The following is a 16,082-nucleotide window of genomic DNA, read 5'->3' as shown; positions in this document are numbered from 1 at the left end:
ATAGTTAAACTGTGGAACTCCCTGCCACAGCATGCCGGGATGGCCACCAACTGGCTGGCATCTGTCAGTTTCTGGAGACAATGGAAGAGGGGGGTCTGGGGGGGGGTGTGAAGTCCAACGCTAGGAAGGTTGCAGCGCCTGCTGTGGCTGTAGAGACCGATAGGGGAGAGGCATGTTTCGTTGCAGCCGGGGCAAAGGAAGATTGTCCCCAGAGGATCAGGCAAGTCCAAGGGGGGCACGGCTGCCGACAGCTACCAGCCAGGAGGGCTGCCCCTGAATGCCTGTTGTGCAGCCGCACTGGGGACAGGCTTCTGGTTGGACGTGGGGGGACTGGGATGCTGGGCGAGGGGGGCCCAAGGCATTTTCAAGGAAACCTGAAAAGTGCATTCACTGCTGCTCTCGATCCAACTGAAAAGACGAGGAAGAAAGCAGGGAAGAGCTGGCTGCAGGATGAGGCCCCCTGTGCAATCCGGCATGGGAGGCAGTTTTAGGATGGCATGACGGCACTGGCGCTGCTGGAATTGGAGAGCCCAAAGTCCGCCGGTGCCACCAGCATCCTGCCCTCCGTTAGTGGCTGTGCAGCTGCCTCTAGAGTGACCCCAAATGGGATCAGGGCCAGCTGAATCCTGACAAGACAGAAGTACTGTTTTGCGGGGGCCGGAGGCAGGTGGGTATGGGGGACTCCCTGGTCCTGAATGGGGTAACTGTGCCCCTGAAGGACCAGGTGCGCAGCCTGGGGGTCATTTTGGTCTCCCAGCCATCCATAGAGGCGCAGGTCAATTCTGTGTCCAGGGCAGCTGTTTACCAGCTCCATCTGGAACGCAGGATGAGACCCTCCCTGCCCGCAGACTGTCTTGCCAGAGTGGTGCATGCTCTGGTTATCTCTCGCTTAGACTACTGCAATGTGCTCTACGTGGGGCTACCTTTGAAGGTGACCCAGAAACTACAATTAATCCAGAATGTGGCAGCTACACTAGTGACTGGGAAAGGCTGCTGAGACCACATAACACCGGTCTTGAAAAACCTACACTGGCTGCCAGTACATTTCCAAGCACAATTCAAAGTGTGGGCGCTGACCTTTGAAGCCCTAAACGGCCTCGGTCCAGTATATCTGAAGGAGCGTCTCCACCCCCATCGTTCTGCCCGGACGCTGAGGTCCAGTGCCGAGGGCCTTCTGGCAGTTCCCTCCTTGCAAGAAGCCAAGTTACAGGGAACCAGGCAGAGGGCCTTCTCGGTGGTGGCACCTGCCCTGTGGAACGCCCTCCCACCAGATGTCAAAGAGAAAAACAACTACCAGACTTTTAGAAGACATCTGAAGGCAGCCCTGTTTAAGGAAGCTTTCAATGTTTGATGCATTACTGTATTTTAATATTTTGTTGGAAGCTGCCGAGATGCCTGGGGTATTATTATGATGATGATGATGATGATGATGATGATGATGGCAGCCTTTTCCTGCTGCCCCTGACATTGAAAGGTCCGCTGCCTCTAAGCCTGGAGGCTCCCTTTCGCGCCCCGTTGAGAGAGTCCCCTGCCAAGCTCGCCTTCTCGGTCGTCGGAGCCCCGGCTCTCCCCGCCTTCCCGCAGCCGACGGGGCGGCTCCCTTCCTTGCCAGCCTCCGGGGCGGGGCGAGCGGGACTACGAGTCCCATCAGGCCCGTCCCGCCCGCCCGCGCACTTCCTCCTCCGCCGCCGCGCCGAGCCAGCCAGCCAGGAGCCCCGCAACGCCACGCCGCGCCGACGGGCTGCTCGACGGGGCCGCACTCCGGGCCGGCTGCCGCCTCCTTCCTCCGCCGCCGCCGCCGCGCCTCGCTCGCCCCCATGTCCGCCGCCGCCTCGGCCCTCGCCGCCGGCTCGGCACAGCTCCTGCGGCCCGACCGCGCCCCCTCCCTGCGGGCAAGTAGCGCGCCCCCCCCGACGCCGACGCCGCTCCGGAGGGTCCCCGCGCCAGGGGGGGGGGGCGGACACGGGTCGGGGGGACGGGACGCGTGTCGATGGGGCGCACCCTCCTGCAAGCCCAAAGGATCCCAGGTGCCCAGACGCCCCCCCGACGCCGCTCCGGAGGGTCCCTGCGCCAGCTGGGGGCCCAGACACGTGTCGGGGGGCGAGATGTGTTGGGGGCGGGACACGTGTCGACGGGGCGCCCCCTCCTGCGAGCCCAAAGGACCCCTGGCACCCAAGCACCCGACGCCGCTCCGGAGGGTCCCTGCGCCGGGGGGGGGGCGAGACATGTGTCGACGGGGCGCCCCCTCCTGCGACCCCAAAGGACCCCCGGTGCCCTGGTGCCCCCCACCCGGCGCCGGGGGGGGGGCGCTCCGTGACCCTGGACAGCCGTCGGGGGCCAGGCTGGCCTCGCCGCTGCCCGTCGGGGTGCCAGCTGCCCCGCCCCTCGCGGCCTCGGGAGGCTTCTCTGCCCGGGTTCGCCCTGCCTTCGCCCTGGCACGGTTCCCCGGGCCGAGGGGGGCGAGACCCGCGTCCGCCCGTCGGGGCCCAGGGGGGGGATCGGCGCCTGGGGAAGGGCGTCAAGGCGGACTTTACTGGAAAGAGCTGGGCCCCAATCCCCCCTCCGGGACAGGAAGCTCGCTGGGTGCCAGCCGGGTTGTGGGGAGGGGAAAGGGAGAAGCACGAGGCCCCCTTGGGCTCCGGGGGGGGGGGGAAGGCGGGATAGCAATGCAATTAGGAAGAAGAACAGCAAAGATAATAAACAAAAGTTGGAGCAGGGGAGCAAAAAAGCTGAGTAATTCAGAGCTGGGCGCCCTGAGGTGGGCTGAGCTGGTGCTGCAAAGTCTGGCGGAGGCGCCATGCGTGTGCCCCCCTCCCCATCTCTGGCTGCTCCCTCTCTTTGGACAGTCGGGGCCCTCTAATAATAATAATAATAATTTTTTATTTATATCCCAGCCGAAGCCGGGCTCAGAGCGGCTAACAACAAAAGTAACACAGTTTAGATAAAATCACAATCAATTAATTGAAATGCATTCACTTCTGAGCAGGAGGCAGCCCTGGGCATGGCTGGGGTGCAAACAGACGCCCTGCCCTGGGGCTTTTGGAGGGATGTGGGGGGCCCAGGACCCCTTGAAACCAGGCTCAGCCCCAGGAACGTAGTTTCAATGCCAGCACATATCTCTGGGCAGGGGGTGTTGCAACTGCCGGATGTGGCTTTGAGCAGTGGCTGCAGGAGCGCCTGGACTTGGGGGGCAGCGTGGGTCAGGGGAGGAGCTTTTGGCACAGACTCAAATCCCCTTTGGGCATTCTTGGGGGGGCTCCTTGCCTCTAGGGCACCTGGCCGGGTACCAGGAGGCTGGGCCCCCTTGGGCCTGATCCTGCCGCGGCATGGCTCCCCTGTGGTTCTCAGCCTGCCTTCTCCCCCCCCCCCCCCCGCCTGCAGGGGGCAGACCAGGCGGACTATGAGGACGAGGACCTGGCGGGGGAGCTGATGGACGGGGGCGAGGAGGAGCCCCGGGCGTGGACCCTGCAGGAGAAGGCTCTGCACGAGGCGCGGCTGAAGGCCAAAGCCAAGCGCCGCCTGCGCCGGACGTCCTCCCGCGACTCCAACCGCGAGTCCCTCTCCGAAGGCGGGGAGCCCCTCCCCGACCCCAGCAGCCCCAAGGGCAAAAGCCACGACCGCAAATCCCGCATGGGCAAAGGCCGGGGGCTGCCCAAGAAAGGTAGCCACGCCCACCCCACAACCCCGGCCTCCTTGTGCCCGCTGCAGGCTCTGCCAACGGCCGGAATGGCTGCAGCCCTCTTGGGGGGTGGTGTTTGGGTGACAGCGCTCAGCCCACCTCTCTCTCTCTCTGTCTAGGTGGCGCAGGGGGCAAGGGCGTGTGGGGGGCCCCCGGGGTGGTCTACAGCTACCAGGAGCCGGACGCCCGGGACCCCAACTACGACGAAGTGGCACAGGTACCCTGGGCCGGAGGAGGGGGGCCTGGGGGTTCTTCCCAGGCAGCTGTCCTTTCTCCCCACCCCGAGGCCACGTGCCCCATTGCCATGGGAGACCTTGTCCCTCCTGCCCCACAGCCTGCAGGGGGGCATAGAGACCCCTTGGCAGCATAGAACTTGAATCGTCAAACGCATGGTGAAGGACCCCAGCCCCATTGCCAGGCAGCGGGCACGGAGAGGGCCAAGGGTCCTGGGTTCAGTTCCCGCTGGGATCTCCAGGCCTGGCTGTTGCAGTGGGTCTTGGAAGGGGTCTGGGAAGGGGGTGCCGATTGGCAGGGGGTTTTCTGGGTGCTGCAGGCAAGACAGCAGCACCCAGGCCTGGGTGGGGGCACAGGCGCCCTCCCTTCAGTGCAGGCCTGGGATCCGAGCCGGGGGGAGGAGGAGAGGGCAAGCCAGCCGCCAATTTCCTCCAGCCTCTTGAGCCCCTGGCGGGGAAAACCTGAAACGAGGGTCCTTTAACTGGAGGGGCCCCCTGCCCCTTTGGGGGGGTGTCTCCCGGCATGATTCTCACAGCAATGGGGCAGCCCACACCTTCTGGAGACGATGCCCCGTGGGGTTCATGGGCCGCCGGTTCCAGAAGGCTTGACGTTGCTCCGGCTGGGCTCTCTGCCCCCTTTCCGGGGGTCTTCTCTGGGTGCCTGGCAGGACCCTTCTGGAGAAAGGGGCAGGGTCCTCCTTGGCGAGGGGTTGTGCAAGCCTGACCCCTCCCTCTGTGCCGCCTGGCCTCTCCCCAGGGGGACACGGTCTACGCCACGGTGGTGCCCGAGCTGGAAGAGGAGGAGCTGGAGAAGGCCGTGCAGCCCATGATGAAGGAATACTTTGAGCACGGAGACACTCTGGAGGTGGTGGTGCGTATTCTGGGGCCGGAAGCAGGATTCTGGGGGGCAGCCGGGATTGGGGCCCCCTCAGATGTTTGCCCCCTGGGCCACTGGGGAATTCTGCTGCAAGCCAGAGTGGGCTCTCTGGGGGAAGGGAGGGAGGGAGGGCAGGAAGGGATGTCATGGAAGAGGCATCCCAGAATTGTAGAGTTGGGCAGGGACCTCCAGGACTCATCCAGCCCCACCCCTTGCAGTGCAGGCGTCGCAGCTAAAGAATCCCAGGCTGGCAGCCCTCTGACCTCTGCTTAAAAACCTCCTGCGAAGGAGAGGCCATTCCCTCCAAGGCAAAAGAGCGGATCCAGGGACAGGGTCGCTTCTTCCTCGTTCAGAATCGGACGCTGGATCTGAGCTTTGACTGGGGAGGGAGGGGGGCATTTGTGAGGCCAAGGGGGCCTTTGTTTGATTTATTGGCTATTTTAAAATGAGGCTGCATTTTAAATTGTGTTTTATGTTTTTACTGTGATTTTATTGGTGTTAGCCGCCCTGAGCCCTGGCCGGGAAGGGCGGGGTATAAATAAATATTATTATTATTATTAATATTATTATTATTATTATTAGGAACAGCAGCTGGGGAAGTCTGGCCAGGGCGGGGGCTCTGCTCCCCTTCTCCTGGGCCAGTCGGTTCTTGAAATAAAGAGAGTGATGAGACCCTCCGGAGTGGGCAGGTGGCCTTGAGGAATCCGCCGGCCGTAATGAGAATTGCAATATCGAAGGTCAGCGAATCCCAGGTCCCCTTTGGTCCTTAAGAAGCTGGGTTCCCTCTTCCGCCTCACCCTGAAGCTCAGGTGTCAGCATATTTCAGAGAGGGTGGAAGTTTTCCCTTCCAAGGATCACACTTCAAAACGACCTTGACCGATTAGAGAACTGGGCCAAAACAAACAAGATGAATTTTAACAGGGAGAAATGTAAAGTATTGCACTTGGGCAAAAAAAATGAGAGGCACAAATACAAGATGGGTGACACCTGGCTTGAGAGCAGTACATGTGAAAAGGATCTAGGAGTCTTGGTTGACCACAAACTTGACATGAGCCAACAGTGTGACGCGGCAGCTAAAAAAGCCAATGCAATTCTGGGCTGCATCAATAGGAGTATAGCATCTAGATCAAGGGAAGTAATAGTGCCACTGTATTCTGCTCTGGTCAGACCTCACCTGGAGTACTGTGTCCAGTTCTGGGCACCACAGTTCAAGAAGGACACTGACAAACTGGAACGTGTCCAGAGGAGGGCAACCAAAATGGTCAAAGGCCTGGAACGATGCCTTATGAGGAACGGCTAAGGGAGCTGGGCATGTTTAGCCTGGAGAAGAGGAGGTTAAGGGGTGATATGATAGCCATGTTCAAATATATAAAAGGATGTCACACAGAGGAGGGAGAAAGGTTGTTTTCTGCTGCTCCAGAGAAGCGGACACGGAGCAATGGATCCAAACTACAAGAAAGAAGATTCCACCTAAACATGAGGAAGAACTTCCTGACAGTAAGAGCTGTTCGACAGTGGAATTTGCTGCCAAGGAGTGTGGTGGAGTCTCCTTCTTTGGAGGTCTTTAAGCAGAGGCTTGACAACCATATGTCAGGAGTGCTCTGATGGTGTTTCCTGCTTGGCAGGGGGTTGGACTCGATGGCCCTTGTGGTCTCTTCCAACTCTACAGTTCTGTGATTCTATTGGGGTGAGAAGAGCAGCTTGGCAAGTTCCTGTCTGTGCTGGGCAGAAGGGAGTCTCATTTGCAATGGAGGCCACCAGCCTATCCTGCCCCCCTGAATGCCCCACTGAATAATATAATAATAAGTTATTATTTCTAGCCCACCCATCTGGCTGGGTTCCCCAGCCACTCTGGTCAGCTTCCAACAAGAGATTAAAAATACATTAAAACTTCAGTCATTAAAAACTTCCCTAAACAGGGCTTACTTCAGATGTCTTTGGAACATCAGATAGTTGTTTATTGCCTTGATATCTGGTGGGAGGGCGTTCCACAGGGCGGGCGCCACCACCGAGAAGGCCCTCTGCGTGGTACCCTGTAACCTCACTTCTCACAATGAGGGAACCACCAGAAGACCCTCGGCGATGGATCTCAGTGTCTGGGCTGAGTGATGGGGGTGGAGACACGCATTCAAGTCTGCCCCACTGGAAGAGCAGCAAGGGCGTCTCCATGGGGCCTCCACCATGAACTAGCAAGGACTAGCAAGTCCTGGTGGCTGCTAGCCAGGATGGCTCTGCTCTGGACGGAGGCAGTCGTGCTTCCGGATATCACTTGCCAGAGACGGCAGGAGGGCAGAGGTTGTTCTTGCGCTCAGATCCTGCTTGTGGGGTTCCCATAATGGGCATCTGGTTGGCTACTGGGAGAGAAGGATGCCAGGCTGGGGGCCATTGGCCTGATCCAGCAGGCTCTCATAATAATAATAATAATGATAATGATAAATTTTATTTATTCCCCCGCCAGAGCCGGGCTCAGGGCGGCTAACACCAATAAAATCACAGTAAAAACATAAAAGGGGGGAAAGAGAGGGGGAGGGAAGAAAAGAAAAAAACAAATTTAAACAAGAGGTTAAAATGCAATTTTAAATGCAGCCGTATTTCCTGCCCCCAGGGCCGTGTGGCTGCGGACTGATCCTGCCTCCTCAAAACTTCCTTGCCCGTCTCGCTCAGAGCTGCCAGGGCACTCCTGTGAAATGGGTGGGGTGCAAATAATAAAGTTATTGTTCTTCTTATTGCAGGAGCTGCTCCGCGAGCTGAACCTGGGTGGGCACAAGGCGGCTGTGCCCTCCCTGGCCGTGGCGCTGTCTCTGGAGGGCAAGGCCAGCCACCGGGAGCTGACCTCCCGCCTGCTCTCGGACCTGGTGGGGAAGGTGATGAGCCCCGAGGACATCGCGGCTGCCTTTGACCGGACGCTGAGCGACCTCCCCGACCTCATCCTGGACACCCCCGAGGCCCCGCAGGTGGGGGGCAGGCCGAGCCCTGAGGGGGGGCTGGGTTGGGGGGAACGGGGGGCAGACGGACGTGTGACCCCTCCGCCCCCTGTGTCCGTCTTTGCAGATGCTGGGCCAGTTCATCGCGCGGGCCGTGGCGGACCATGCGCTGCCGCTGGACTTCCTTGAGCGCTACAAGGGGCGCGTGGACTGCGAGCACGCTCGGTGAGGGGGCCAGGCTCACGGGGGGAGGGCGGATGGGGGCCCTCGCCCGCCCCCAGGTGTGACCCGCTCAGGGTTGGCATGCACCCAAGGAAACAGGGGCAGTTGGCAGGCTGGTGTGCCAGGCAAACTCCGGTCCTTGGTGCAGCATAAATCCGTGGCCCAGGCTTTAGACGACGGAGCGCACTATTCAGCAGAGAAAATGGTGCGCAAACAGAGAGGCTGTGGGAGCATATTTACAAGCAGCTTCTATTCAGTGTAGATCAGGACAAAAGGAAACACGTCTGATCTGCTTCGCGTCCAAAGCAAAACAGAAAACTAAACACAAACGGAAGTTCCCAGCGTGCAATGCTGGTGCGTGTTACAGACATGCGACACGCAACAGTCCCGTGTCTCTTCCTTAAGGTGGAACGGAATTCTCAACACTCAGGGCCGTCTTAAGCATATCCGGCGCTGTGGTGCAAAACTCCCTCCGGCACCCCCCCCCCGTTTCCCAGAGTTTTTTAGGGAGGGCGACGCTGCCTGTGGGGCTGGAGGAGGCTGGCAGCGGCTGGAGGGTGGCTCCTTCAGCGGGGAAGAGGTGGAGGCTGGATGCTGCGCCTCCTGGCTCAGCTGGCGGCTTCGTGCCATGGTTGCCACGGCAGACAGAGGCTCTGGGCGCGGCGGTGCTTTGGCGAGGCATGCGGAGGCAGGTGAGGGCAGCGAGCTGATGCCAGGAGGTGCCGGGTCCAGCCTCCACCTCTTCCCTGGTGAGGCGTTCCCAAAGCAAAGGAAGGATTGGACTCTGATGAATAAGAATACACACAGAGGCTGGACCAGCAAGACTCTGGGAGGAGTGTGTATAATAATGATTCCTCTCCACCCCTTGGCCCAGGTCGTTTTATTCACAAAAGAACTTTTTACACAGTGTACGCAAGAACCAATCAGATTTCCTCTGAGCATTTCAAAACCCCAACGTGGGACAAAGTTAAAAGTTAAAACTACAAGGAGCTAATTTCCTACTTGAGCATGCATATGTAATTCAGAGTGAATCAAAGAGGAAGTGAAGAGAAATGCTTTTAGGAAACTCCGGAGGTCATATACAGGAGAGGCAGGATTTACCATCTCCTTATGAACTCTCTTCCTAGCCCTTAAGATTAAGAAAACTAACAATAGCTACATCAAAGCTAACTATCATCTTTATGACCCAGGATGCCTGATGCAGGAACTGAGCTGTGTTGAGAATGCTGATACGTGCCTGTCAGGCGTAGAAAATGAACAGTAGAGAACATGGCCAGAAATCAGAGGCTTGCGGGATTTGATCAGAAATTATTGTCAATGAGTCAAACCCAGTCAACGCCATGCTTTCATCGCGGACACAATGGCTTGATGCATCTTTTATAATTCCTCATAGTAATCCCGCCTGACCCCCACACTCTGGATATTTGCACTCCTACACCTGACACCCTCCAAAACTTTTTTTTCAAATTTTTCAAATTAATTTTCACAAAGTTATAAACAAACAAACATAAATCATAACCTTCTTAGAATTACACTTATTAACATTGTTAAGTGACTTCCTCGCTTCCCCTTGGTTGAATTTCCATGCATATCCTTATAATGGCTTTCCAAATCCTGATTCTTATAAACTTAACTTAGTCCATTAACATCCTTATATCTTTTCAATTCAAAATTGTACATGTTAAACATCACTTAACTTATATTAATTCCTAAGCCAATCTGTTGCCTGCAAGCTATTTCCAATTAGTTTAACTTAACAAATTTAGCTAAATAATCGTTAAATTTTGTCCATTCTTCCCAAAACCTGGCACCCTGGCGCCCCACACCACCAGCCTCTATAGGTAAGACGCCCCTGGATCCCCTCGCCCTCCCCGCTGCCCACTCTTCCCTGATGTCTGGCTGCCACCTTCTCCGCAGCGCGTGGGGCCACGTTACTCCCGGGTGTCCTCCCAACCCCACAAAACCGTTCTCCGTTTCTAGGGCTGCTCTGGACCGCGCGGCCGTCCTCTTGCGCATCAAGCGGGACGTCAACCGCCTGGACAACGTCTGGGGCGTGGGGGGCGGACAGAGGCCCGTCAAGCATCTCATCAAGGAGGTGAGGCGGAGAAATGGTTTGCGGGGAGCTTGAGAAAAATGCTCAAATGCACCGTATTTGGTGGGGGTGTGAAAACATAAAACAGCTTTGGAACAATATATGCGAAGAATTAAAGAAGATATTTGGAACATCAGTTAAGAAGAAACCAGAAGACCATCCCCAAGAATAGGATAAATATATTCTTATACGCAACGGCAGCTGCCAGGGCATGGATTGCAAAAAATTGGAAAGGGGAATATGTACCCTCAAATTTTGTGAATTCCTAAATATGGCAAAATTAACTGCAATAAGAGGAAAATCAAACCAAAAAACAGAGAATGGAGTTGTGTAAGAGAATATATAAAGAAACATTCTTTCAGAATAGAAATATTGATACGCAGAATAAGAACGACGCAGGGATAAGAGAAAGGGTAACAATAAGCGAAACAGACGAAAGCTCATACCAGAACAAACTTAGTTGGTCTATAACGGGCATAGGCAATCTTCGGCCCTCCAGATGTTTTGGCCTACAACTCCCATGATCCCCAGCTAACAGGACCGGTGGTCAGGGATGATGGGAATTGTAGTCCAAAACATCTGGAGGGCCGAAGGTGGGGGGTGCCTGGTTTACAACCATAATCCGTTCCGGGGGTCCATTTGTAAACCAAAACAGGTTGTGACCCAAGGCGCGCTTTCGCCAATGGGGCCTCCAGAAGATGATTTGTTCATAGTCCCCCCACCCCAGTGGGTTGTCAGCCAAAAAAAGGTTGCAAACCGGGACATGCACTTCTGGGTTTGGCGTTTTTGTAGTCCAAGGCGCATGCAAACCAAGGAGCCACTGCGCAAGTCTTCCAGGGGCTCAAAGGTGGAGCAGCCTTGGGGTCAAGCCTCCATTTCAGGGCAGAATGCATCCCCTCTGAGCCCCCCAGTTGCGGAGCAGAGTCTCACCTTCCGTAGGCCCCACTTTGCATGGCTGCCCTTTCCGGGACCGGCCCCACTGAGCAGCGACGCTTGCAAAGGAAGCTTTCGTCTCCTGGCCTTGAACTCTCCCCAGTTCTGCCAGACACTGTCTGGGGAGACACAGCAGCTGCTGTTGTGCACGGCTGGGGGGGGGGCAGATAGGGGGCTGGAATTTTGCCTTGGTGAAGGTCTGGAGAGGTGCTGCGTCCTGCCTGGACCCAAATTAAAACGTCAAGGCGTTTCCTTCTTGGGGGGCGGCAGAATTCCTTGCAAAACCTGGGGGGTGTCAATGCCCCACAATAGCAGCCTTTGTTTCTAGGCTTGGCTGGGGGGGGCTGTCCTGAGCTGTTGTGGGGCTCAGTGCTCCCTCTCTGCTGCTGCTGCTGCTATTATTATTATTATTATTATTATTATTATTATTATTATTATTTCATTGAGATTTTCCAACAAATTTTAACAAATTCAAAAATTCAAATTACATTTTACAATTTCAGTTAACCCCCAACTTCCTTTTCTGGTTTGTAACATATTTGTTGTTCTGCTTATAATTTTATATCCCTTATATGCTAAAATTAACATTGTCTTCTTAATCTCTTCTTAATATTTGTCCATTGCAAGTGTATTACTCAAATCCTGCCAGTGAGTTCATTTCAGTGCATTGCTTCTGTATACACATCCTAAAAGATTCCCCATCTTTTTTTCAAGTCTTTATGTGTGTTTACCATGCTTCATTCGCTGGTCTCTCACCGCCCTCTCCGCTCTTCCAGATGAACCTGTTGCTCCGCGAATACCTCCTTTCGGGCGAAGTCTCTGAGGCCGAGCGCTGCCTTCGCCAGCTGGAGGTGCCTCACTTCCACCACGAACTCGTCTACGAGGTAGCGCAGGGCATCCTTCGGGGCCCTTGGGTGCTGCGTGGGGACGGGCAGTGCCCGCCTCTTGGCCGCTGGGCACGGCTTCCGGGCTGGGCCTCGCCCGCTCCCTCTGAGCCCTTTCCTGGCCTTCCTCCCCAGGCGGTGCTGATGGTGCTGGAGTCCACGGGAGACACGGCCGTGGCCATGATGGTGCGGCTGCTGAAGGTGCTGTGGGAGACGGGCCTGGTGACGCTGGACCAGATGAACCGGGTGAGGGCCGCCCCCTGGGAGGGGCGCAGCGTGGCTGCCGCCCAGAGTTCCGCAAGGCAGGCCCAGAGGGGCCAGAGAATGGGGGTTTTATGTTGTGCAGCGCCCGGAGATCTGCGGGTATTGGGGGCTGTACCAATTGGAAAAAAATAATAAAGTACCTCTGGTTGCGAACGGGATCCATTCTGGAGGCCCCTTCGCAACATGAGCAGAACGCAATCCGCATCTCTGTGTGTGCGCAGGTCACGCTTCTGCGCATGCGCGGGACATCATTTTGCGGAAACAGCGAAACCCGGAAGTAACCCTTTCTGGTACTTCTGGGTCGCTGCGGGACGCAACCTGAAACCTCGCAACCTGAAGCAAACGTAACATGAGGTATGACTGTAATAATAAAGAGGAAGAAGAAATTCTAACTAGAAATTGAGTAAAGATTGGCTAACGTTCAAAGGATATCTTTAAATGTACGGTAAGAACACAGATCTCCTGACAGATTTGGGTTGAATCTTGAAGTTTAAGGAAATGAGAAAGTCAAAATTTCTCCTGATAATTGACCAAAAAGAATAATAAAAATGAAGTGCGTATAGACTGGTAAGGTGTAATGCTAATGCAGTCTGGCAGGGAGGCAGCCGTGCTGCTCTGGGGGGGGTCCACCCTCAGGCCCCCCCCCCGCGCTGACCCCTCCTGCTTCCTCCCCCCCCCCAGGGCTTCCAGCGGGTGTACGATGAGCTGGGAGACATCAGCCTGGACGTCCCGCTGGCGCACAGCATCCTGGAGCGGCTGGTGGACCTCTGCTTTGAGGAGGGCGTCATCACCAAGCAGCTGAGAGACGCCTGCCCTGCGCGGTAGGCCAGGCTCCGCCCTTCTTGCCCTCGGGGGTTCAGGCGGGGAGAGAGCAGAGGTCCAGAGCGCCACGCTTGCTGGTCTGGCGGCCTCTCTCTCAAAACAGCCCTCAGGGGCTCGGATCCTGCGGACCGCTTTCCCACAGGCAAATGTGCACCAGTGGGAGTAGCGGCCTGGACTGGGTGGGCCGCTGGCCTGATCCGTCCGGCTTTCCTGATGCGCTCCTTGCGTCTGACGGGCGCTGGAGCCCCCTCCGTTCCACCCCAATTTCCGAGAGGGTCCTTTGTTTGTCTGAACCGGAGACGGAGCAATTTGCTAGGTCTCTCCAGTCCCAAAGCCTGCTTGTCTCTTTGCCCTTCTTTCGAGGGTCAGAAGAAGAGAATCGTGGTGTTGGGGGGTCCCCAAAGGTCCTCTAGTCCAACCCCCGGAATCGCAGCTAGCTAGTTTCTCTTTCTGTGTGTGTGGCAGGATGGTTGTGGCCAAGTGGGTTTTGGGGTGGGGGGCCTGGGACTGGGGCAGCGAAGATGAAAAGGCTTTGTGTGTGGTTGTGTGTGTGTGTGTGTGTGTGTGTTGTGTTGTCACTCTCTCTCCCCCCCAACTCACTCTCTCCTTCTTTCCTTAGGGGCCGGAAGCGCTTTGTCAGCGAGGGGGACGGCGGCCAGATCAAGCCCTAGCTTGACTATTCCAGCCCTGGCCTCTGCCCCCTGCGATGCCCCCCCAGCCCAGCAGGGCCTGCCAGCTTCAAGGGAGAGGCCAGGAGGCTGCGCCAGACACCCCTCGCCCCCCCACCAGAACCAGCCTGGGAAGGAAAGGGAGCTTCAGCCGCCACATCCGGGTCAGCCTGGCAAGGGGGTCAAACGAGGGAGCTTGCGCTCCCGCAGGGCACCCCATCCGGGTCTTGCCCCCCTTCTCCAGCCCCCCACAAACGCATCTCAGGAAGCAGAGGGGAGCCTGGGGCCCTGGTCCAGCGGGGATGGCGGCCACCTTGGCATTCCTGGCCCTATAGGGCTCCCTAGGGACCCAGGCTTCCTCCAACAGGTCTAGCCCCTTGCTGCGTCCCAAAAGGGCACAAATTCCTCCCCCAAAGCCCCCTCCGCAGTCCCCTAATTTCTGCGTGGGGGGGGGAAGGAAAATCTCAAGGTCTGGGGAAGCAGCTCTCTCGGGTATTGGGGAGGGCAGAGACAAAACAGCATCTTGTGAGCACGGCTGGAAGATAAGGTGGGGGGTGGAGACGGGGAGGGGCCTGATGTCCTTGCACGGTGGGGGGAACGGGTGGCACGTGGAAAATCTAAAAATAAAAACGTATCCAAAGGAGCTGGCTGTGCCCGTCTCTTCCTGCGACTGGTTGGGGGCAGGGACAAAAGGCCCGGGGGGGCAAAATGGCCCTGGCAGGGGCACGGGCGTCACCCTCACACAATTTGCAAAAGGTGTGAACCCCCCCAGAACACATAAAAGCACATAATAATAATATATATTATTATTGTTGTTATTATTATTATTAATAAAAATAGGTAGCCATGTTGGTCTGACACAGTCACAAAAGCTTATACCAGAACATACTTAGTTGGTCTATAAGGCGCTACTGGACAGTTTTTTTTATTAATGATTTATTATTTATACCCTGCCCGTCCAGCTGAGTTTCTCCAGCCACTCTGGGCAGCTTCCAGCAAAATATTAAAAACACGATAAAACATCAAACATTAAAAACTTCCCCAAACAGGGCTGTGTTCAGGTGTCTTCTAAAAGTCTGAGAGTTGTTTATTGCCTTGACATCTGCTGGGAGGGCGTTCCACAGGGTGGGTGCCACCACCAAGAAGGCCCTCTGCCTGGTTCCCTGTAGCCTCACTTCTTGCAGGGAGGGAACCGCCAGAAGGCCCTCGGAGCTGGACCCTGGGATCCGGGCAGAACGATGGGGGTGGAGACGCTCCTTCAGGTATACAGGACTGATGCTGTTTAGGGCTTTCAAGGTCAGCACCAACACTTTGAATTGTGCTTGGAAATGTCCTGGGAGCCAGTGTAGGTCTTTCAGGACCGGTGTTATGTGGTCTTGGCGGCTGCTCCCAGTCCCCAGTGTAGTTGCCACATTCTGGATTAATTGCAGTTTCCGGGTCACCTTCAAAGGGAGCCCCACGGAGAGCGCATGGCTGTAGTCCAAGCAAGGGATAACTAGAGCATGCACCACTCTGGCCAGACAGTCCACAGGCAGGGAGGGTCTCAGCCACATGGAGAGCTGAGCTTCAGCATCTGCAGAGAACCAAGAAGGGCGACTTGCTTCTCGCGTGGTCCTGTGTCAGGTGGCAAAAGGTTCAGAGAAGCTGAGGGACCCATTCCTCAGATCAGCTGGAGAATTTCCTTTATGTTGCATTATATCCCACCTTTTGTTTTCCCTCTAAGGAGCCGAGGGTGGTGCGTGTGTTTCTTCTCCTTTCCTCCTTTAATCCGCACAACAACCCTGTGAGGCAGGCAAGGCTGAAAGGCTTCATGGGAGGCAGTGGGGTATAGTGGTCAGAGCATGGGTAGGCAAACTAAATCTGGCCTGCAGATGGTCAGGGAACCAGCATGTTTTTACATGAGTAAAATGTGTCCTTTTATTTAAAATGCATCTCTGGGTTATTTGTGGGGCATAGGAATTCGTTCATTCCCCCCCCCCAAAAAAAATATTGTCTGGCCCCCCACAAGGTCTGAGGGATGGTGGACCGGCCCCCTGCTGAAAAAGTTTGCTGCCCCCTGGGTCAGAGGGTCGGCCTGGGACCTGAGGGAGACACGGGTTCAAATCCCCAGCAGCCACAAAGCTCCCCATGAAACCCTTGCGCCAGTCACTCACACTCAGCCCGGCCTGCCTCACAGGGTCGTTGGGACAAAAAAATGGGGAGAACTGTTTGCCACGTGGAGCTCCTTGGGGGAAAAGTGAGATATAAATGCAAGAAATTGAAAATTGACAGCCTGGCTGGGATTTGAAGCCTGCTCTCTCTAGGGGTGACGCTCTACCCACTAGGCAACCCTGGCTTTTTAATGACGCCTGTGGACTTTGGGAGGCATGGAGGGGCTGCCCCACACATTTGCGGGGGCTCACCGGGACCAGGGCTGAGGGACCCGTTTTGCCAGCCTTGAAACCCCTGTGGTGGCTCTCGGCCTTTTCCAGGTCCCTCTTCTGA

The 16,082-nt window shown here is 56.3% G+C and overlaps 1 protein-coding gene across 1 annotated transcript; it reads left to right on the top strand.

The window, feature by feature from the left end:
* Positions 1–1,731: 1,731 nt before the first annotated feature.
* On the top strand, positions 1,732–14,241 carry LOC310742384 (programmed cell death protein 4-like). Its single transcript, XM_083571813.1, has 11 exons — positions 1,732–1,892; positions 3,382–3,661; positions 3,799–3,896; positions 4,670–4,783; positions 7,522–7,743; positions 7,841–7,938; positions 9,916–10,030; positions 11,737–11,844; positions 11,980–12,090; positions 12,790–12,929; positions 13,550–14,241. The coding sequence occupies exons 1-11, from the start codon at positions 1,818–1,820 to the stop codon at positions 13,599–13,601; spliced, it is 1,413 nt and encodes a 470-aa protein (XP_083427939.1). The 5' UTR covers positions 1,732–1,817; the 3' UTR covers positions 13,602–14,241.
* Positions 14,242–16,082: the final 1,841 nt, after the last annotated feature.

Source organism: Podarcis filfolensis, assembly GCF_964270895.1.
Source record: "Podarcis filfolensis genome assembly, chromosome: 9".
In the NCBI taxonomy this organism is placed as follows: domain Eukaryota; kingdom Metazoa; phylum Chordata; class Lepidosauria; order Squamata; family Lacertidae; genus Podarcis; species Podarcis filfolensis.
This window is presented reverse-complemented; position numbering and strand designations above follow the sequence as displayed.

Bases quoted from the DNA above. Each gene is read 5' to 3' on its own strand.
- LOC310742384 (XM_083571813.1), top strand. From the start codon at position 1,818: ATGTCCGCCGCCGCCTCGGCCCTCGCCGCCGGCTCGGCACAGCTCCTG. The intron at 1,893-3,381 runs GCAAGTAGCGCG...CCCCGCCTGCAG, and splicing joins ACCGCGCCCCCTCCCTGCGG to GGGGCAGACCAGGCGGACTA. The intron at 12,930-13,549 runs GTAGGCCAGGCT...TTCTTTCCTTAG, and splicing joins AGAGACGCCTGCCCTGCGCG to GGGCCGGAAGCGCTTTGTCA.